The sequence below is a fragment of the Taeniopygia guttata genome, chromosome Z (genome assembly GCF_048771995.1).
Source record: "Taeniopygia guttata chromosome Z, bTaeGut7.mat, whole genome shotgun sequence".
NCBI classification, from domain to species: Eukaryota; Metazoa; Chordata; class Aves; order Passeriformes; family Estrildidae; genus Taeniopygia; species Taeniopygia guttata.
The window spans coordinates 70,698,680-70,722,527 of NC_133063.1; the positions used below are offsets into that span (position 1 = coordinate 70,698,680).

General features: G+C 34.4%; 1 protein-coding gene across 30 annotated transcripts in view; it reads right to left on the reverse strand.

Annotated features, from left to right (window-relative positions):
- Window positions 1–23,848, reverse strand: part of PTPRD (protein tyrosine phosphatase receptor type D) — a 1,149,749-nt gene that overhangs the window by 81,810 nt on the left and 1,044,091 nt on the right. For 13 of the 30 annotated variants that reach the window (XM_072921648.1, XM_072921647.1, XM_072921646.1 and 10 more), the window contains 5 exons: window positions 21,896–21,986; window positions 16,101–16,310; window positions 12,657–12,817; window positions 7,392–7,406; window positions 4,968–5,080 (listed from right to left, as the gene is read on the reverse strand). In XM_072921648.1, coding sequence (XP_072777749.1) covers window positions 4,968–5,080; window positions 7,392–7,406; window positions 12,657–12,817; window positions 16,101–16,310; window positions 21,896–21,986 — 590 coding nt within the window. 30 annotated transcript variants of the gene reach the window in all.

The window sequence follows — 23,848 nt, forward strand, 5'->3', positions numbered from 1 at the left end:
TAAATGAGGATAAAAAATCAGTCACTTTTGAGACATGACTCAATTTATTTCTCTGGCTGATTGGCAGATTGAAGTCTGCTTGAGCCTTGTATCTCTTAGAACCCACTCAAACTACTTAATTTCAGTTAATTTTCCTCCGTACAACTGGGCTGCCTTATTTGATTAAACCTTTTGTGAGGCTTAATTACTACCCCTTCTTTACCTTAACTCTCCCATGTGGCATAGAGACCTCTAAAATTTGTGCACCAGGTTAATGATTTTAATTCTGTGTTTCACAGGCAACTTGTAGAAAGGTAAGAATGTGATAGACTTTTCTTCAGCTATTCCAATTATGGAAGAATAACAGAATTAAAAATTAAATCCTACTGAGAGACTGGGTATTTTCATGTTTACTCAAAGAGAACTTGGCACTGCTGTGACCCACTCACTGCCATATGGGCTTATCTAACACATACACATTTTTGGATAACACACACGGACCTGGGATCTTGGTCTCAGTTAGAGAACTGTGGGCTATTCCAAATGTCAAGGCAAAGTGTGAAATTTATCTATGGAGTTATTTCATCCAATGAGAATGGAAGCCAGAAATAAATTTGATCCTTTCTGAACAAGGTAAGCCAGGAAACTCTTTAAGTTAGAGCTCTTTAGATATCCTTACATTATTGAAGAATGTTGCCAATTAAAAATGAAAGGAAAGCAAGACATTTCCTGTGCTGGTAGTTTAGACTGTGAAATTTTATAACATCCTCATGCTGAACTGAAAATTTTATGAAAAGTGCAACATATTTGTACTGAAATGATTCTCTAAATATCACCAAAGATAAAATACCGCTATCTCATATTTTTGTTAAAAGTCTATACCTAATCTTCTCTATTGGGAGTAATTCAAAATTGTGGTTAGAAATTCAAATTTCCTATTTTGAAATTCCTAAGTCCCAAGGACTTAGGTTTCAAATTATTTTGATATCTGTATCTGATCAGGTCTTTCCTTTTACAAAATATATGATTGATAGCAGTTTTGGAATGTGATTGTTTAGAAATCTTCTAAAGTACTAAAGTTTATGACAATCCATAATTTTAGAGGAGTGTCTCATTCACCTCTCCAAGGTGAATGAAAACTACCAGTCCAGGTATGCCAATGTAAGTCAGAATTTTTTTCACTAACACTTCTGTACATCATGGATTCATTCAAAATTGTTTTCCTCTCCCACTGGAAGTAGTTAGTCTGCCTGGAAAGCTCCAAGCAAACTGTGGATGCTGTCATAATCTAAAGAAATAAATCATTAGAATAACAACTATGTCAAATCATCTTCCTTGATGCACTCGTACTGAAAGCACATTCACCACTCTGTCCCTTTTTTTTTATCTGTAGGCAGTGTTGAGAAATGCCTCATTTTATCAGAGCAACAGCAGATTTCTCAGTAAAAGGAGCCCAACACATAACCATATCAGCCCTGCCCCTTCCCTCAGTTGCCTCCTTTGCAGTACCCCCCTGTCTAGTTCTGCTACCTAACAGAAAATAGAATCCATACATTTGAAAATGAAAGAACAACAAACCCAACAAAGCTGATATCCTGAATGTATAGCCTTTCTGTAGTTTCTCTATGTTCACCTTACAAAAATTTATATTGCATATTATTTGATGGTGTGTTTCCGGTTGAGAGATGGATAACTATTCCAGTAGGATCTAAACCCCTAAGTTAAAATCAGTCAGATTTTAATGACATGGTAGCCCTAACTGAATCTAGTTTAAGTGAAATTCTGCTTTTACTAACAAAAAACTGTACCTTGATTTCACTGTGACTGTTTACATATTAAGACCATGTTAATTAGCAAGTGTAACAGAGTAAGACAAATCTACTGGAGTAAGATTTTTCTCCTTGATATTTGGTTGTATGCTGAGTAGAATAATGGCTTGACTTGTGTCTAGGGTAGGGAAAAATAGCACCATTTGATGTACTGTATTTTTAATAGTAATTGTAATACTCCAGTCTGTAAAAAGGATTATAGCAAAGGAGTTCCTAGTAGAAACAGATCACAGATGTTTTGCTCAAATAGCTTCACAGAAAACTGCAAACTTCACAGATAAACTATAGCCCTGCAAGAAAAAGTACACCTTAAATCCTCTCCAGTTCTTTTCAGATCAATGACGTGGAATTACAGTGTCTACAAGTGCCACAAATTTTGCCATTTCTTAATAACTTTACCTTCCCAATGTAAATTAAAAATTAATAGCAATAAATTAATTTTATGTTAGCACTTGGCAGCGGGGCTTTTTCCTCTCATGTTTCATTTTAATTATGATGAATACTAAATAGATAGGTAAGATTTTGCATCTAAATAAATGGAGTGCAGAAAATTAGGCTTATCTATCTAGTTATTATTCAATTATTTATTAGATGAAGAGGGAAACATAGTGACGATTGATGAGGTAAAGGCTGAGGTAATTAATGCCTTCTTTGCCTAAATTTTTAATAGCAATATCAACTGTTGTGTGGGTATCCAGACCCCTGAGGAAGACAAATATGGGGGGCAGATTTAAGTCACCTGATCCTGGAAAAAAATGGTCACCAACCTGCTACACCACTTAGACATGCACAACTGCATAAGACTGGATGGGATACACCCAAGGGTAGTAAGGGAATTGAATAAAGTACTCACTGAGCCTCCTTCCCTCATGTACCAGCAGTCCTGCCTGATAGGGATGTTCTTGTTGACTTGTTGAGGTTTCCAAATAGGACATCCATCAACAAGATGGGCAGGAAGGAGGATGCAGGAAACTACAGGCCTGTCAACCTGTCCTTGATGCTGGGGAAGGTCATTGAGCAGATCAGCAATAGTGTGGTCAGCAGGACCAGGGTAGGGATTGTGCCCCTGTACTCAGCACTGGTAAGGCCACACCTCAAATCCTGTGTCCAGTTCTGGAGCACTCACTCCAAGAAAGACACTGAAGTGCTGGAGCATGTCCAGAGAAAGGCAATGGAGCTGGGGAAGCGTCAGGACCATAAGTTCTATGAGGAGCAGCTGAGGGAGCTGGGGGTGTTTAGCCTGGAGAAAAGGAGGCTGAGAGGAGACTCTGTCCTCTCCACAACTGCCTGAAAGAAGCTAGGTGGGGGCACTCTCCTTTTCCAAGGTAACAAGTCATACAGGAAGAGGAAATGGCCTCAATGTATGCTGGGGAGGTTCAGATTAGATAATAGGAAGAAATTATTCATGATGAAAGGGTCATCAGGCATTGAAACAGGCTTCACAGGAAAGTGACGGAATCACTGGCCCTGGACTGTTCAGAACACATGTGGGTGTCATACTTCAGGACATGGTTTATTGTTGAATATAAGGTGCTTGATTAATGGTTGGAGTTAATGATTTTAGGTTGGAGTTAATGATTTTTGTTTTGTAAACAAAAAAATTCTGTGATTCTAGTAAGCCATTTACTCTACTCATTATATATCTGCATACAAACAATTACTTCTTTTAGGCATAAACTAGACTTTAGGAACAATCTTTGTTTTTGCATGTTTCCAAGATTTGTATGTATGTTTCTTTCACTGTAAAACCCTTCAAAATTTTTACAAAAGTACTGAGTAACAGATGAAAACTTCACCCAGAAAGAATGAGCCACCACTGAAATTGTAGCTTCAGAAGGACACTGAATAAAGCCTTTCAATTACTTATATTTACTGTATTTAAGTTCCTATGCTAAACAGGTCCCAGAGCATGTCAACAAGATTCCTACACTAAGATGAAATTAAATTAGAAGATGTGCTCCTGAAATACACTTGATTTGCTCCAGCTGCTAGGAGCAGTGTACTGGAACAGAAGGAAAAATCAAGGCTGGAGCAAAACTCAAGCCTCCAGATGCTTCCCTTTCTACTTCTGCCATGTGCGTGAAGTGTGGGTCTTTAGCCACATTCCTTACCCTGCAGACACTGCTTCTAGGGCAACAACATACATCTCAATACAGTCATTATTTAGAAGATCAGGAATGAGATTTGCATGTTCACTTAACCCTTTAATAGTATTTATTGTGTCAACTTCAGCAGCTAATTCTCAGCATCTCAAGCACTTAATTTCCTGCTTTTATAGACTTGGATTGACTACTTTTTTTTACTTACTATAGTAAGCTTGACAAAAGCATGAGGATCAGGAAGATTTAGCATCTTATTAGCATCAGACTCCATGCAAATATATTATAGTAGAAAACAAGTCTACTGGAACATAATCAAAACAAAACCAATTTAAATAAAAGTTGAGTCCTGCCAAGGTGTCAAAAATACTATTTTAAATATTTCTCTTTTTGTGCTTCTTGACTATCAGATTAAACAGCTTTAATAAAACAGTGATTAATGAATAAAAAACTTTAATAAAGTATTTGAGAGTGTGTTCCTTCTGACCTCAAAACTACTGACATATTAATATCCTCCTTGACCATACCATACAGCCTTATTTTCAACATCAAGAGCATTTATCTAGTTATGTATTTCTCTTCTGTATTGTACATTTGCAAACCAGTGGAATTCACAGTGATATTAATATATTACCTGATAATGCAGTAGATAAAAGGGAAGCTTTTTTATAAAGAAGTGTCCATAAACATTTCATAAATAAACAGAGGGATGTACATTCCCAGTAATATTTTCTATCATTGTTATGATTAAGTTGGAATTTCAGCAGATAAAGAACACTCATACAGCATATGTGTCTTTTGGATTCTTTTTTTTACAAAACTTCAAATTTTTTTTGAAGCAGGCTTTTCTTTTGAATAAAGAAATTACTTAATTATTTCAAAAGCTCATGAAGAAACATATTTTGCAGCAAAAACAAAAAAAAACCCAAACAAAAAAACACCCCCCCGAAACCCTTGATCAGAATACGTATTTTCAAACAATCCATGTTTCTTTTCTGTAACAGCATCAGCAATCTGCCTGTGATCACAGAGTTCTCAGTGTGATATTATTGTCACTTACCCGGAGTTTGGAAGTTAAGGCGTCGCAGCTCCACTGGATCTGTGGGATGGTGAGAGGGGACCTCCTTGCTGTTGGGTATGCTGCTCTTTCTAGAATCAGATTCTGCCCTCTTCCTGCATGGAGAAGGTGAATACACATAAACAGAAGATAGATGTTAGCTTGACAAAGGTGCCTGAATGTTTGGCATTATGTGCTAAAGGCAAGATGTTTATTTCTGAAAAAGTATTTGATGCAGTGCAAAGGTGATATAGATATGTGTGGTGGGTAGGGTACCTACAGTTTGCAGTGGTAAAATGGTCAGAGAGAAATTAGCTGCATTCTGCCGTAAATTGCTCTTCCAGAACATTCTTCTGGTCATCCTAATACTTTACTTTTATAACACTAAACCTATAAAAATTCAGACAATTCTCTTATTTGAAATGCTACCTAGCTATACCTTTATAAAAAAGCAGCCAACTCTTGAGCTAGACCACCCCAAGTTATTGTAATGAAATATTTCTTATCTTATACACAGAGCTCTGCATTGCTATAAAAAATTAATATGCATTCTTTAGGTATTTTTAATATGAGAAAAAACAGTACAGAAGACACCTATTCAAGAAGACATATATTCTTTTCACTTTCTGGGACATAAGAATTTGCTCTGTTTCCTCTCATCTTTGTAACAGCTGAAATATGCAAACTTCATATGTCTTATCAGGTCTACGTATATTCAAGTCTTAGATCTGTATGAATATTTCTAATCAAATTAATACTTCCACTGCAAATGAAGGAAAATAAAACAAACAAACAAACAAACGGACATAATTAAAGAGAAAAAAGAGAAAGAAAGTTGTCTATGTTTCACTTTCTCTAGAGAAAAGCAAAATCCATGTGTGTTCTCACTGACATTTTTGTTAAAGCTGACTTCTGTTATCTGTATGTATCATTATCTGATGCAAAACATGGAGAACCGTGTTACATGAAGATTAGCTACCACTCTGCATTTTTATACAGACACTGGAATATTTCTTCACAAATTATCTGTGGGGTCCTGAATGAAAAAACAATGTGGCTGATATTTTTTATGTAACATAAAATGAAGAAGCAAACAGAGGAAGACTTATGTTGTGAAAACAGAACTGAGATTATTTTAAGGGTAATGACAGCAGAATGTTTTCCAGGTGCCCAGTATTAACATTAATTTAATACTTTTTTTTCCTCATTGATTCACAATGTGACAATGATAAAGCTGTAATTACTCCAGTCAATTTCTTGCTGCTTTTGAAATAATGAAGACCACATGACATACAGTGAGATTTCAAAAGTTATGCAAAAAAGTCAAATACCATTGCCTGAATTTCTGAAAGTCACTAGTCCTATGGTTTTATTAGAAAAAAGAAAAAGTTTTACTGTAAAAACACTCCACCTGTTCTCCAGCAAATACCTTAACATATGTATTAATTTCTCTTTAGTGAAGCAATAAAAATTTAAATCTGATTATTCTGTTTTAGTCTTTTTAAAACAAAATTAGTACATATAAACTCATTTGAGATTTCTTTATTTAGATTTTGACTATTCCAAACTCCTTTCATAGTAGCATTGGCCCTAGTGCTCTTTCTTCTTACTGAAGATGTGTGATATAGCTTTCAAAAAGTCTATTACGCTGTACCTCTTTCTCTTTAACTCTAGGAGTCTTAAGTATCCTTAAGTTTCTGGAACTGTCCAAGGACAAGCTTCATTTAACTTTTTTCCGCTTGAAAGTTAGTACCAGGCTGCAATTTAATATTAATTTAATAAAACTGCTAAAATCTCTTCCAATCATGTGTCTGAATATTTGGAATACTTATAGAAGAACATAATGATTTATTACGTATTAGTAATTGGATGAATATTCTGGGCTTTTTTTTAATCTCTCCAGCCTGTAGAAGACATTTCAATTCTTACAGATTATGCAATGATTCTGAGATAGGTGGGGAAAAACTCTAAAAAGGAAGAATTACACTGTATCATTTTCACTGGTAGAACTATAAGTCAGTGTTGAGTTTATGTATATTGGACATTGTGAACATTTAGAACAGCTAATGCCTCAATTACAACCATGGATTCCTTCAAGAACTTTGGTTATTGTGTACAACCACTCATTTCATGTCACTAAAACACAAATAAAATCATCTGAGCATTGTCGAGCTCTACTCTCTCTTGAAAATTTATCCCATGGAGACACAAAAAAAACCTCAATGAAACTTTGCTGCTTGTATTAGATTACTTTTCAGTGCTGTAAATAACATAGCAAATATTGCACTTGCCCTCATTGATAGATTACTGCCTACATTCACTTAAGACTGACAGATGCTTTGCCTTAGATCATTATCATGATGACTTTTTTCTCTTTTTTCTCCTTTTCTGTATTAAATGAAGAGTGATTATTTTTTCACTTCTCACCTGTCAGGTTTACTGCTCCATTTTAATGCAGCAAGGAGGGAAGAAAAGGTGAAATGTTAGTTGATCAGCAGCACAGAGAATAATCATGAAAATAGGAGATACAAGAACTTTTGATTTGCAGTAAAGATATGTAACTAAACCAAATTAAGCTATGGAAGCTCATCAAAATATTCAATTCTTGGAAATCATAGAATTAATGGAGGACCCAAGGTCATGTCCCAGGTGAATCTTCTGTTGAAAAATACACTTCTATCTGCCAAGAAATGAGACTTCAAATTTTAGCCAGTGAGATAATGGAGAATGGGTGATTAATTTGAGCCGTGAAAGTAATGTTAACATTACATTGAAAAATTACTTCTCACTGAGATGTGGCTCCCTCTTTCTTTCTAGAGAGAATAGAAATGGGAGGAGGGAAGAGAGGAAAAGTGAAAGTGGAAGGCAGACTAGAATGGGAAGAAGAGAAAGGGAGAAAAAGAAGAGAAAAGGAAGCGATGAACAAGGTTAAATATATGAGACACATAAGACCTGTACTAAATTAAAAAAAAAAAGTAAGAAAAAGAATTTAAAACTTCTAAAACTATTTTACAAAACCAGCTAATAAAATATCAAGAAATTTTTAAGAGTACCCTGAAAAGCAAGGGAATCATAAATCTTTTTCTAATGAAGTATTACATGTCTTTTTAGGTTTAGAATGAATGCCATGTATTAGAGGTCTACAGTAATCTGTATAGATCTGTAGTGATCTATGATCTATAAAGTTTAGGTAAACAGGAAAAATAATTTATTATCTCTCACCAATGTGTTCTATTATACACACACACTATAACTACAGTGTTTATCTTTCTCTGTGTTGTTCATAATAAACAGGGATTCTACAAATACTTTATTATCTTTTACTCTGCAATGACCAGATTACACACATTATGAGAAAGTATTTGAAATTCTTCATCATGACTTAAGATTTCCTATATTTCTGTTTTGCATTTATGTGATTCTTAAATTTTTTTTTAACATCTTAACATTTTCTTTTAGAAGTGTATTTCTTCTTATAGCTCAAGATTCAGCAGGGGACCAGCAGTTCAAAGGCGGAGATTCTGCCCCTTTACCCCAGTTGATGAGACCCCACCAGGAGTGCTGCATCCAGTACTGGGGTCATCAGTACAAAAAATACATGTATCTGTTGGAGTAAATCCAGAAAAGGGTCACAAAAATCATTGGGGGATGGAACAAGAAAGGCTGAGAGAACTGGGATTGTTCAGCCTGGACAACAGAAGGCTTTGGAAGACACTCTTGCATCCTTCTGGTACTTAAAGGAGCTTATAAGAAAGATGGGGACAGGCTTTTATAGTAGAGCCCATAATGACAGGACACAGGGTAAAGATTTTAAAATGAAAGAGGGTAGATTCAGACTAGCCAGAAGAAAGAATTTTTTTTTTTTTTTATAATGAAGGCTATGAAGCAGTATTTAATTAGATTCCCCAGAGATGTGATGGATGCCCTATGCCTAGATACTTTAAAGACCTGTGGATGGGGCTCTGAGAAACTTGACCTAGATGAAAATATCCCTGCTTATCGCAGGGGGTTGGACCAGATGACCTTTAAAGGTCCCTTCCAACCCAAACTAACCTATGATGCTATGATTCAGAGTGCTGGAGCTACTATGTTCAAAAGATTTAAGTTTAGGATACAGTCTTCTGAATCAAATCAAAAAGCTGCACTTTATAAAAGCAAACAATAAAAAGTCTGTCAAGATGGCTTTAACTTCTCTTCCTTAAAAATTAAAGATCTAGAATGAGGAACCTTTTGCTCTTCATCAGTGGAAAACTGAAATTTAAAAAAAAAAAAAGAAAAATGCACCCAAAACCTGAGAATGAGATGACAGGATGCATCATGGGGACAATCACTTTTCTCTCTAGTGTGTCCATTTCTGAGAAACACCACACAATTTCTAGAGCTTTTTAATATTTGCTAAGTTCCTAACCAACCAAATCTTATGTAACTGAGCATGTATCAAACACATAAAATATATGTAAACTGTGACTCAAGCAGACCTCCAAATGGTTAGGCATTTCTTCTAGGACTTACACCATCTATCTATCCAGGTTTACTTTTGTTTGAGATTTTGGATAAAAATCTTGCTGTGCTGAATATGATACTCCATCTTCAAACAAAGAAGAATTTTATTTTCTTGTCAACAAGAAAATGGCCAAAAATAACACATAATTTATCTAATTTATTTGAATCCCTTGATTTGATTGTTTATAAAGTTTAATAGATGGAAAAATCTACTCCAAAATAGGTGTCTCCATTTACTATGACTGCAGGGTGGTTACACTGCTGCAAGGGCAGAGCACTGAACTGGTTAATGGCCAAGTCAGTTCCATTTGCCAAGACAGTCAACTGTAACTCAGGAAAAAATAGCTTTTACTGTGAAGATAGTTGAATATGAGAACAAGTTGCCCAGAAAGGTCATTGAGTTTCTTTTCTTAGCTATACAAAACTTCGCCTCTGAGCAAACTGCTGCAGGTGACCATGCTCTGAACAGGGCTGAGATGAGACATGCTCCAGAGGTCTGTCCTTTTGATTCTGGGAATCTGTGAGTTCTGCAAACAGGATATTAATTGGCTTCATCTGTGTTGGCTATTATACTGATAGTATGCCCAATGATAAGAAAACATATTTTTCAGTATTATTTTCATCTATTACTGTTACTTACTAAGCTGCAATGACAATGGCTATATTCCAATACATGACCCAAAAACCTGTCCATTAAATATCTTGGCTTTCAGATTTTAGGAAAAGTAAATGCAGAGGCAATAACTTTTTTGTAGCTTAACAACAAATATTAAAGAGTTCAAACATGCATTCCTTGTCTTTGGAACAGTTAAATGCACTTCAGACCAACCCATGAAACTTATCCACACTATCTAATGATGTCTGTTTTAAAGAAGGGGAAGACTTCTCCCCATAAAATTATTCTTTTGGAAGCTGTAGTCGTAATTTCTCTGTAATTGTAATTAAAATGTATAAGTAATATTGTAAATCAAGAGCTTAGTGGTCCAAGTCTGTACAAAAAGGTTTCTATGGACAGAGGGAATTAAGCACAGTTGACCTTTATTTGAGTTACTACTCTTTGCACTTCAGAAGACACAGTCATTTACTGATTGTTCTCTTTGCACTGCATATTCTTTAACAAAATCCTCAGTAATATTTTTTGCATATATTTTCATAATTAGATTGATGCCCTCTATTTTCTTTTCTCACTATCATACTTGTTGCACTTATACCCCAATATATTCTAGAAATATACTTGTAAAATTTTCTGTATCCACAAAAATTACTTGTTTGCCCGTTTCTTTATTATATTTTTCCCATCTAACTTCTGTAGCCACATAAGTCTATTTAACTCACAAATTAAACTTCACTGTTTTCTTGAAGCAATATGTTAAATATCCCAACTGTCTTGTCATTGCCTTTCTACAGTCAGCAAATCTATCAAAATGTAGCAGTAAGCTTGCATTCAGGTTGCCTACTCTTGGAAAAAATATCCAATTATATACTACATTTTTATAGAAATAAAAGCTCATAGAGGACACAGACTGCTAAAACTGCAGTCATAATTTGTCGGAGGTAATTTGCCAAATCAGTGCAGTTTAACAAATTAGAGTAAACAGCTGAAAATAGAAAAATAAATAAATACATATGGACAGTTGCCCAAACAGTTCCAGTACAAGTAGTAAATAACAGATGGAAAACATGTGCCCCATTCTTAGCGAATGACAATCTCTTCATACTATTGATGAGCAAATTTTACCTGCTTATATGTGGAATATTCCCTTTGTTTTTTTTTAATAATTAGACGATTGTTATTTCGGTTTCATAAATGTAATCTGTAACTCTAGAAGCAGTTGCACATCTACTTAATAGACTATTGTTTGGATTTCTTTTGTAGTATGGGAGAAAATTTACTTTAAAATAATTAGAAGAAAGGAGTTTTTCACTTCTAGCACATTTCCAATGACCAGTTTTTGAAGTGATGGACAGAAATAGAGTTGGTAACTAATTTGATTGCCTGAGACACTATGAACTACCAGAAATGTTCAGATGTAGTATCTGTAAGCAATAGATGCTGTATGATTCTAGCCCTGAAACCATTCTATAAATGTATATCTATCTGGAATCTAAAGGTGAAGTTAACTCTGGAGTGGTTATTTACTGCCAAACAGAGAATTTTTTCCAAAACCTGAAGAGAGCTATCTTCATGAAACTTAAGAGGTATTTGACTGGAGACACTAAAGGTGGGAAGAGCATACAGGCTAGGATTTAAATATTTATACGCACATAATAGCATCATAGCCATTAGTTTTAGAAGACATGCTTCATTTTATAAAATTATTCCTAGTGTACCCCCTCCCCAGAAATTGGCAGTATCTTTGTAATATAAGTCAAATCTACTTTATCAATATATTTCAAAAATGTATTAGGAATTAAATAAAGAAGTTTTTGAGTTTTATTCTTTGGTTTTGATTTACTACCTTGACCCGTGTTAATTCATTTACACTGTAAAAGGCTGCTAAATATAAATTATGGCATCATACACAGTTTTCACTGAGTATGTTGTAAGGCAGAAGGAAGTCCTTTGTGTAAGAGCAAAAGTAAATCTGTGTCATAGAGAGTGAAAGAAGAATGAGTGAAATTTGATATTATTGTAAGATTAGTAGGAACCAGCTATTTGATGTCTCTTTAATCTCTCAGTTTAGAGCTCCAAATTCAGATAGATACATTGCCAAATTGAGGCCAACTGTCAAAAGTTGAAATTCAAATTACTCGAGTGGAGATGAAAATCACATTTAACAACAAGCTGAATGTAACCCCTAATGCATTACTATTATACATCTATAAACAAGTTCTAAAAAGTCAAATGTGCAAATTCCATACATATTTATGTGTAAGCTCATATTTACTTTCTTCGCATACAAATGTATCTTTGCATACAAATGTATGCAAAGTGGAAAAAACATTTAAATGCAATAGAGTTAATATAGTGTAATCAGCAGAAAAATGTACTCACATACCTGTAATTATTGGAAATTTTCAGTCAAAAATTTCTGCAGCAGTCTAGAAGCCATTGATAAATTTCAAAATGTTCCAAAGCAATGACAGTTAATATTGCAGCACAAAAATACAGTCTAGAACAGTATTACAAAGTGACCAATATAGAGGGAAAACGACATACCTTGCAAGAAAATTAGAAGGTAAACCTACCTTTTATAAAGAAGTATAGCAATAACAATACAGATGATAAACACCACTGCAAGAACTGGTCCAACAACCCAAATCAAGCCTTCTTCCTCATCTGTAATTGGCTGGGGATCAAGATCCATTGACACAACAGGATCTGAATATGGGCTTGTTGCATACATGGTCTGTAGAAATAAAAATAATTCATACTTAATCATGAAGCAATGCATTAAAATGTTAGCTATCCCACATCTAAAATAAATGTATAGAAGGTAATGATGCAATTAACACAGCAAACTGCAAATGCTGTTTTTCTTGAAGGCAATACACAAACTTGCAAATTGAACAGAGTGTTGTTATTATCATCTTTATTTTGTGTTCCACATATTAGCAATGACCTGCAGACAAATCATGCAGCAGAGTCCTTGCAGAACACTTTGCAACCTAAGCAGAGAATGAAAAAACGAACAGGACACTGAGAATAGCCCACCAGTGACCAGTTTTTAGTTTTTGTTTTAGTTTCATGCCAGCTTAACACTTTCCTCCTGCACGATATGAAAGGGTACTTGTGACATAACAAGACTGCTTTAGATAAAAATAAAGGGGACTGAATGTAAAAGGTTCCTTGAAAAGGGTCTTGCAACAATAGTACTGTGCATTTTGACCAGTCAAAAACTGTCTGACAGAATATATCTACACAAGGTGGAGAAAACTTGAATTTAAGACTGAAAAATGGGAGAATTCATTGTAGAATATGAATGGAAGCTAAACACTCAGTCTTTCATAAAGATGATACTAGAATTATAAACCAACAGACTGTTGAAACTCTTTGGTTTACTAGATGATGTAAAGCCAGGTGGCCTAGGATAAAATCTGTGGTAAGAGATTTTTTTTTTAATTCTTGTCTGACCTGAGATGTTTCATCTGTGGCTGAGTGCAGAGTTAAAATTACAGACCAGAGAGGCTGAAGAGTCAGCCTGCTAAAACTGGATTATTTTAAGAATTCTGAGTTATAGTAAAGTCAGAAGTGCAAAACTGTTTGTACATATTTCTTATCTGTGCTAGTGTGTCTTCATCAGCACTAAACTAGGATTTGAACTAGAGATCTTGCAAAAGACTTAAAAACTTGATTCAGTAGTAGATCAGAAATGTCAGCTAAAACAGAGTAAGATAACTGGGAGAAGAGATTAGCTTCCATTTATGTTTGCACTGTATTCTGAAAGATGCCCTAAGCCAAGAGAAGTGTTATCAAAGGAGACATAGTTTTTTACACTTCATTTGGCCGTGTTTTGGGCTCTGGGCTATGACAGTGTCTGGGTTTGAGACAGGATTAGGATTGGCAAAGCTGAGTCACTTATTGTTACTGAGCTAGCACCTATGCCAACAATCTCCAGTTATGTTATAGGATTTCACTACACCTGGCATCTGACATCAAAACCTCGCCATGTTTTAAGTCTATGACCATTGTCTGAAAACTGGGGAGTCTTCACTTTGCATTCCTGTACCACCCAAGTAGACTGATTTTTTTTTTCCCCAGGTTTAGTACTCTCAAGAAATATAAAAATGTTCATTGATACAAGAAGAAACTCTTTATATTTCTCTTCTTGCTTTGGAGTGGGCAGCAAAAATGCCTGTAAAAAGATATAGATGGATATTGAGGGCAAGAGTATAAACACTTACTACCTTTTCTTCAATAAATAGGATTTCACTTTCCATTTAAACCATCCTGTATTAATGAAAAATTTATACTCATTTATTATTTTAAAAATTTATCTTATTTTTTCCTTCCTCTTGATGACATTCTTAACATATTTATAAATTTTAATCATAGCTCTCCAGCTCCCATTTTACTAAGTTAAACAAATTCAGACCTTCCCATGACCTCTTTTAATTTAAGTTCTCTATTCTACCAATCAAGAGAGAAATTTTGTGCTCTCTGAATAAGAAGCCTTATGTAAAATGTAACATCTGAACATCAGAAAAACATCACTTGCAAGTTACGTCAGTAGAACCTGTAGTCCTAGAAGAAAATCAGCTATATATGCTGGGAGCTGATACACTGAAGCATTGAAAGTCATTGAAAACTGAATCTTGCACACCCTTAAAAAATTTTTCACAATCTGTGACTACCTCAATGCTACTCAATCACACAGATGTTTCAGATGGCATGCTGAAATGTCTTATCGATAGCCTAAGTTCATTAATGCCTTTTGAAGTCTTTCAAGAGTAGGATCCTATATACATTTTGCCATATGCGTCAGTTTTACAAACCTATTTGTTCCTGCTTTTTCATCCTGATTTCTAACAAAGCAATACATTTAAGTCATTTATACCTTAATTAATACAAAACCCACAAAAAAATGCACTTTATATTGAGAAGATTCATTTTAGTATAGGTAATTTATGATATACAGATTTATGGCCTCTTAACTTTATAGTAAAAAGCTGTTTACCTTCTCCAATCTGATTCAATACCTTCAGAATTATCTGTCTATGCAACCCATGTCAAAAAGTGACAAGAGAACTTTTGATTTATGTTACAGCAGGCAGGAGGCACTTTATTTTCAAATGAAGCTACGTGTCTAAAAGTATTCAAAGTGGAACTACCTCCCCATCGTGCTTAAATAGGCACATTCCATTGACACCAAGAAAGCAATTGCAGAGTTACACACTGCAAGCATTTGACTAGAATGCAGAGTATTTGTGTTGGAGTTTCAAGTGATTGAACCTGCAAATGTACCTGTCAGGTTTAGTTATGAATTAGAAACATGCTGTATTACACACTGTATGTTAAAATGCTAATGTGTATTGCATCTTTCAAAAGTCTTACATCTGTCTTTTTTTTTTCTTTTTTAATACATTACATGCATAAGCTTAATTCACACATAAAGGGGTGTGACTACAAAATGAATTATGTAAAGAGAAATGACAGCTCATTATTTAGCTCACCTCAGGAATTTTCCCTATTATTGAATTATTTTCTAACTTTCTAAAAATTTACTGATAAATTGTTATGGAACGACATACTAAAGAGGTAGCTGTGCATGTCTCTAGTTCAATGGATCTTTCCAAGAACTCTGTATATCCTAGACAGAGGTATCAATGGTAGCACCAAAACCCAGCTTTTAAATTCTTTTAAATACATAAAGATGCTGCTGTAAAGTTCATGTCTCAAAAGCTGCATCCATGGTCAAAAATAGTACACAATGTAATTTTTCAAAGGATCATGACACAGCTAATAAAAGGTGACTCTTAGGTTTCAGTTATACACCGAAGTAATACACAGAGGTGCAAACACAATAGAAGAGTTCAAGGAATTAATAGGCATTGAGTAAGGAAACACTTTAAAGATGCTTTGACATATAACATTAAAAAAAAAAAGCTTTAGAGAAGTGGAATAAGCATTGAAAAAATGTTTTCATGGTTGTGTAAGGTAATTTTGATATTGAAAAACATTAACTAACTTACAGATTCTGAGTGCTCCATTACAGCCAACACAAAGAAGACGTATTCTTGACCACTCTGCAGCTGCTTATTCTCAAATCCACCATAATGCTTCTTATCCCCCAGTGTGAATTCTGTAGGAAGAACTTCAAAGTGAGCTGCAATATATGGCTTTAATTCAACTTCTCTCCCAAGACGAATGCTTCTGCGTTTCCTAGCTATCTCCTTAAGCAGCTTTAAAATGAAGGGAGGGAAAAGAAAGGTGGGGGAAGAGAGAGAGAGAGCAAGCATGAACAGAAAGATAACTGTAAACAATTTTAACATAACTTATTGACAGTGTAATGAGAACATTTAATGCATTACCAGGAACTACAAAAAACAATTTATCTACATTTCATGGGACATATCATTATCACTAAATCAATTGCAAAATTTTCCAAATTCTTATAGTTCTTGTTAGGATTAAATACTAGGAGGCAATTGCAGTGCCCAGACTACAAACATAAAACAATTTTTAGGTACTGCTGTGTCTAGGAGGAGGTTGGGAGAGGGAGAATAAGAAAACAACATATTTTCTCTGAAGATATATAAATACACATAACATATTACATATTTTCTATCTATTTTAAAAAATCTATTTTTTAATATATTTAATATCTATCTATCTATCTATCTATTTCTTTATAGAATACTATCATAAAATCAAGTATATTGGAAAGGACCTCTAAGACTGATTCCAGCCATTAGTCTAACACTGCCATGTCCACCATTAAACCATGTCCCTAATCACCAAAACTACAAATCTTTTTAAATACCTCCAGAAATGGTGACTAAATCACTTTTTCTGATAAACAAAGATAAAATTTACATCAGTACATCTTTGACAAGATCAGATGGTAGGCTCAAGCTTGGAAAACATACACTTACTAATAAAGAAACTTAAGCTCAGCTAGTATAATCTATTGATGAATTACTTATTAAATCAGATAAATGCTTTTTCAATACCTTTTTTTGCTTTACATATAACAGCATTCCACAAAAATTAGTCTGATTTGATTACAAGGAGTCTGAACTTCTCCTGTGTGTTAAATTATGACTTCTAAGGTCTCTTTGTGGTTCCCTTGTTTTTGCTTATGAAACTTAGACAATGTCCTGCAGTCTTATAGTTAAATCACAGATTTTTCTAAGTAGTTGTTTAGTCTTTTCAGCACACTAACACTCCTAATACAGTAGATTAGCACAAAATTCATTTCTAGAAGGAGGAAACAAATCTCTGGAGTGAGAAGGAGATAAAAAAGAAAAGATACTAAAATCCAGTCTTAACTATATATATTAATTTCCAAGTACATATCTAGTTAGGGAAGTTCTCCACAGAATCGTGGAATCATAGAATATGCTGAGTTGGAAGAGACCCTCAAGGATCAGTGAGTCCAAGTCCTGGCCCTGCACAGGACAGTCCCAAGAGTCATTCCATGTGCCTCCATCCTCAAGGCCCCTCACCATATTCCATGCCCTTTTGATTTAAGCCACAGCTCAGTGAGCACATCTTTTTGTCTTCCCCTCACGGGATCTTGTATTTTGCACAATTCACAATTGCAATGCATGTAAAGCAACCTAATATTCACTCTACTACTCAGAAAGAAGCTTTTAAAACTGAATAATTTGATACCCCTTCTTACTCACTAAATTGAAGGTTACAGATACATATGAAAGCAAGTTGTGCCACTTGAATACAGGCCTCCTTAACATTGAGGGCATTTGGATGTTATATCTTCAAACATCTAAGCAGTCAACTGCTTTCCTGGTCTAATGCTGTGTCTGTGCCCTGTTGCAGAGATTTTACATCCATTTACCTCTGTGAAATTCAATGCCATGACACAAAAGCTGGTACAGTGCAATGGATCCCCTGAGCCAAAAATGAACTAGCCATAATTTGAGACTAGAAATCATTATTCATTACTCAAGGACACGATTCCAATCAGCAGTCCATATTTCTCTTTCATTCTTCCTAAACAGTTTAATGAGCAGCTAGAGTCTATTTGTGTCGTATAAAAATGAGGGCAGCAGAGAACCATAATATTGAAGAGATTTCTATTTAGTTACTTTATTGAAGGTGACTCTCACATCTGTTGGTAGCTTCCTGTGCCCTGGGAAAAGTTATTAAATGCAGAACATGAGGCAGAGAATAGTCAAAGATTGTTCCAGGTTAGATCAGCCCTTATAAGATCTGCTGAGGGAAGCACTGTGTAAAGTTTGTCTCTGTATGATGCCACATTTTATAACAAGGGCTATGCAGAGTGCTGAGCATTGGTTATCTGGAAGTCTGCCAAAACATGAAGGTAGTAACATATTGGGTAGTAACAGCGCACGCTACTCCTGTAAAGTCAGGAGCCAGAAACACAACAGCACTAGTAGAGGTATGCGGCTTGTGCCATCCCCAAAGATAATGGATACCTCCATGTACCACTTCCACTGGAATTAAAGTTGTGTGCCTGCCTCAATTAAATTCTTTATTCTTTATCATATAGTTCCAGATTGCAGCGTATTTACAATTTAGATTTTAAATAACTCAAAATTTTAAGGTACAGTAGGAGTACTGCAATCAAAATTAGATTGAGAGGCAAAGAAAAATGTTTGATCTTGATTATTTCTTGCATTTGAAATAATAACAAAACACATATATTGGAAGAAAATGCAGTGCTGAAGTACAGTATTAGAGTAATCAGAAACTGTGTTTTGGCTATGAATGCTAAAAGTTAGCCTGATCAAATAAAATTAGTTACTTTTCAAAGGTGGTTTACATCACCTGAGGCCACTAAACTTAGGTGTGTTTGTGTGTAGATAAAAACTTTGTCTGTAAAATTGATTACACATGACTGAGTAGACCTCAGGTGAACCTCCAGCCTCATTAATGTTTCATATGGAATTTGGGTTGTTGCCAAATATCATTACTTGTTCATTTATCTTCTATTGTACTCTATATACAGATTTCAATAAAATTATTGAATTATTTTAATATTTAACATGGCAACCTTTATTTAGGTTTTACTGCTTACAGATCTAAAATAATCCTACTAAGTAATACTTACTGAAAATCATTATTTTTTTTTGTTTCATTTATTTGCATGACAAGTCTATTTAAAGTCACTAAACCTCATGTTTTTAAAAAAAAAGAAATTTTGAGTTAGTAAAAAAGGACTGTATCTCTATTTTTTTTTTTTCAGATACCAAACATCCAGTTCATTATCTGCTTTTTAAAAACTATCTTAGTTTCTTTCAGAGCTGAGGTTCAAGAATCAGGAAGATTAGGTAACCACAATATGGCTGAAGAGTCTTTTTGGACTGCTCGATTATGAAATGGAGTTATACTCAAGAGCTGTGTTATTAGCAAATACTTTCCTTCTGACAATCTAAACAAAGTATTTGGAACATAGTTCTATTAAATATCTATTACCCAACCATTTCTGATAGCAGACACATATCTCAGATCATACTTAAAATATAAATATGTATAAGTATCCTCACTTGATCATCAGAACTATTTGCCCAGAGAGTAGTGTTTTTTGGGGGGGGTGGTTGTGTGATTTTGTTTGGTTTTTTAAATTTGTTGGGGTTTTATGTTTATTTGTTTGGTTTTTATTTTGGGTTTTTTTGGCTCATTTTTTCTTTGGTTTGGTTTGGTTTTCTTTTGTTTTTTTTTTTGTTTTTTTTTTTTTTGTGTGTGTGTGTGTGTATGTGTGTGTGTTGTTGTTGTTGTTTTTGCTATTTTTTTCCAAATGTATTTATTGTGTTCACAAACTTGTCAGGAGTAGCACTCTTAATAAAATGCATAATTTCCAAAGCTGGAAGCAAACCAGTCTTTTAAGTAATAGAACCTCAATGAGTTTGCATGATATGCAGTTGCTGCCTGCTTTTAATGTTTTTCCCTGCTCAGTTCTTGCTATATTATTGGTGGCAATTGCAAAAGATATATCAAGGCTTTAGTTCTTTATCAGAAAAAACTTCATTTTCCAGTCAATGCATATCTTATTTCTTCCATCATTAATTCTACAATGTGGACTCAATTATATCAGTAGAAGTGGGAAACAACCCATCCTGACACAAATATTTCTGAATTAATAAATGTTCTTTATCAATCTGTTATACAGAGTAAGGCAACACAACTTGCAGGATGATTAAAATGACCCTTTGTTATGAGAATCAGCAGGAACCATAGAATTTAATTGCCAGAAAGTTCAATGTCATCTGGCAACTATCCTTTAATCTATTCATGCTGCTAAATGTGACTACAGCCTTTGGATGTTAAAAGAGGGTGGTAATACTCAATCAGTTTCCATTACTGCATGGATGTGGCTGTCAAGGTTTTAATGTTTAACTGTACTTGATGTCACCTATGACTACGATCAGGAGTTGATGGCATTTGCAATCCAACTTCTTTAAAAGTGAAGAAGTTAATAGATCAAAGCCATTGCTCAACTGAATGAAGAGAGATGATCACATAAATGGAATTGGTCAAGAAGACACATAGGGTTGAATCAGCTAGTCATCATGCCTTCCTCTGAACAGTTGTTTTTTAATATTCTGACTAAGGACTTGCCTGTTGCTGTGACAAGGACTGAAATAATTCTGCTTATATTTCAAATGCTTTTTACAACACTTAGTTTGGTAAAGATCTGTATTCTCCCTATATTTTGGTGCAAAATTCGAAATTTATATCCATTTTGTCAATGGCAGGAAAGAAAAGAACCTTTATGCTTGCTTGCAGGTGATCAACACTTCCCAGTAACTAACTGTGTTATGGGGAAGCATATGGTGAGGTTATCTCTGTAACATAAATCTCTTGAATCCACCAAGAGAAAATAGAAAAATAGATACAGTTGAAAGGACACTATATCAGGAGTAAAAACCCCTGATTCTGGTCTTGAATTGCAGACATCTTCATGTACAAAATACAACAGCATTTGAATGTTATTTAAAATCTTGACCAGATATAACGAGAAAAATAATAACACTACTACCTGTTTTTTGTAAAAGTCTCTCATATGGGGTCCTTGAAAGAATTTTAAAATAACAAACAATAGCATTACTACAGATTTACAGATTGAAAGAAGGAGGACAATTTTGCATGAGCTATACTGTCCTTCAGTAAAACAGAAAATGGAGGTGAATATTGTATTTCCTGGAATTATTACTATATCAATAACATACTTAATTGATTTCTAGCATTGCTGGGCTTATTTATAAAAGGAAAGTAATTACTCCCCTTGGATTAATGTCATTTATAGTTTCAAATGATGACACCATGTTGCTCTTTCCTCCCTTGTTCACGGATTAATTTCTGATCACAAACTGTTGATGGAATAGAGGCTATGCTCACCAGAAGTATTACAGTATATAACAATCAGGTAAAAACACTACCAGAAGGTCAAATGTTAAACTGCGGTGCAAATTGCAATTTAGCATTTGTTACAGATTTAGTAAACACCCCTCTAATGAACCAGACCTTTATTACAGTTCATATTGTTGGTGATTAAGCTTTTGCTGACAAGTCATTTCACCTCCTGCACTTTTGCATCACTCTTTACAATAGAAAAAGAATAAAATATAAGACACTTTGTGTTCTTTATTGCAACTTAATGTCTATACTGTGTTCTCATTTAAGTAATATGATTTTTATTTTGGATCTCCACAGGCTAATACAAATATAAAGTATCCTGACAAAACTTTTAGAAGTGGTGAGTTAATTACCTAAAATTAGAAAGACTGCTTCTTCAATAAAGGAGAAGAAAAAAACCAAAAAAACAAACTGTATACACTACCTCATCTAATTCCATTTCATCTGGACTCTCCCATGGTTTGATAAACTTTCCACGAGACCTCTTCAAAGGCACAATAACTATGTAATAGCCTCTGTAAATGACAAATTTGGACAAAAGAGAAGTTGAATGAAAAGGAACAGATAAATTGATGGAGTGGTCTGTTTAGAGGAACTTAAGAGAAAAGTGGTGTGTTGAAAATAAACTTCTGCACATTAATATGTCACGGCAGCCTTCCAAACATAGCTGTAAACATTCACACTCTTGAAATAGCATCAGTTGTAAAGCATTTGACAAACAAATAGCACCAATTATCTGCCTTTTTGTGCAAACATATAAATATTTATAAAAAACTTTAATTACAATGTACTAAAATGCCAACATGAAATATAAGAACCATAGGTATGTATGCCCTGCCACCATCACACTGAAAAAAAGCCCTCAAAGCCCTAAATTGAAATATATTACCATATATTTAAATCTCAATTACCAACCAATCGTCCCCCATTTTAATGTATAATCAGAACAGTAGGTTTAAAGAATGTATTTTTTAATGCCAATATCCTAATAAAGAGAAAAGGAAGCAAATAGGACATACAACGCACCCATACTCTCTTTCCTTTTGACAATCAAATGCCATCTACATTGCCAGCTCTAGCTACAAAAGTATCTTGTTCACAGTCATAGGTAGGAGAGCCTGATATATACTCTCGTTATATCTAGGATTTGTAAATTACAAGTATCAGTTTTCCTCAGAAATATTTCCCTAATAATATTTTCTTCCTCCCCACTCACGGAGGGGAGAAAATTGTATTTTCTAGTGTCATGGAGATCTGGTACTTTCGCTGCTTCACAAGGCCTGGATATGTGTCAGGCAGATCCATAACTTCACATTAGTGTGAGGGAAGAAGCAGTGGAATTACAACAGCAGGACATGCAGAGTAGTATAATATACATCTTCTTGATAAACATACTTGTCAAAAAGTCAAGCACTCTCCATATCAGGGGAGAGGGAAAGAAACATTTACTTTGTTTCTGGTAACAAAAGCTTATTAAGTTGTTTCTGGGTCTCATTATGGAAGATAATTTTAGTGTCTCATGGGCCATCTCCTCTTCCAGTCTGCTTTGTTTTTACAATCCATTCAACCTTCTGCAAAACTATTAATTTTACTCATGAAAAGCAGCTGAAAATCCTAAGTAATTAACAAAGAGTCTACAGAAAAGGAGCTGCCTTAATACTGGCTAAAAACCATCTCAGTCTAAGCCAACCCTAAACTATCTTTTTTACCACAACAGTGCAAGACATTGATCTATTAAAAAAAAAATCTCTTCTTATTTAAAGCTCTTTCCCATAAAATAAATGTAACAAAACTTTAGATTTTCAGCTCCTGTAGAAAGTACGTGTATTCATTAATATTTATGTCAAGAAATTTGAGGAAAATTTCTGTGGAAATGCTAAGCTCCAACAGGAGCTCTGGAAAGCAGTGCTGCCCACAGATTTTTTACTCGTGTCCACTTGTTGTATTCCATTACCTCAAACAATATCTGTGGCATGCATTCTTATAGTGATAATATTATAAATAATTTAAAAAAAATTAAAACTCTTAAGGGTAGCTAACCCCAGGTTTTAAACCTGCATTGGTCTATTAAAAATACTTTGAATAGCAAATCCTAGTAAACACTGAGTGACATATCCTTTCTTTAACAGATATCTAAGAATCAAGACAAAAAGAAATGAGAACTTGCTCCTCTATGTCTTTCAAACATCAAAGATACACACTTATCCCTTTATTTTATTTTTCTTCATACTTTTATTTTTTAAGCTAACAGAGTGTTCATACATTTTTCTTTTCAATCAAGGAACATCCATCACATAATTGTAACTTTCACACTCTTTGTCACTTCCTTCATGAAAGTCTCTCTCTCATAACTTTGAAAATCTACTTTCAGCACATT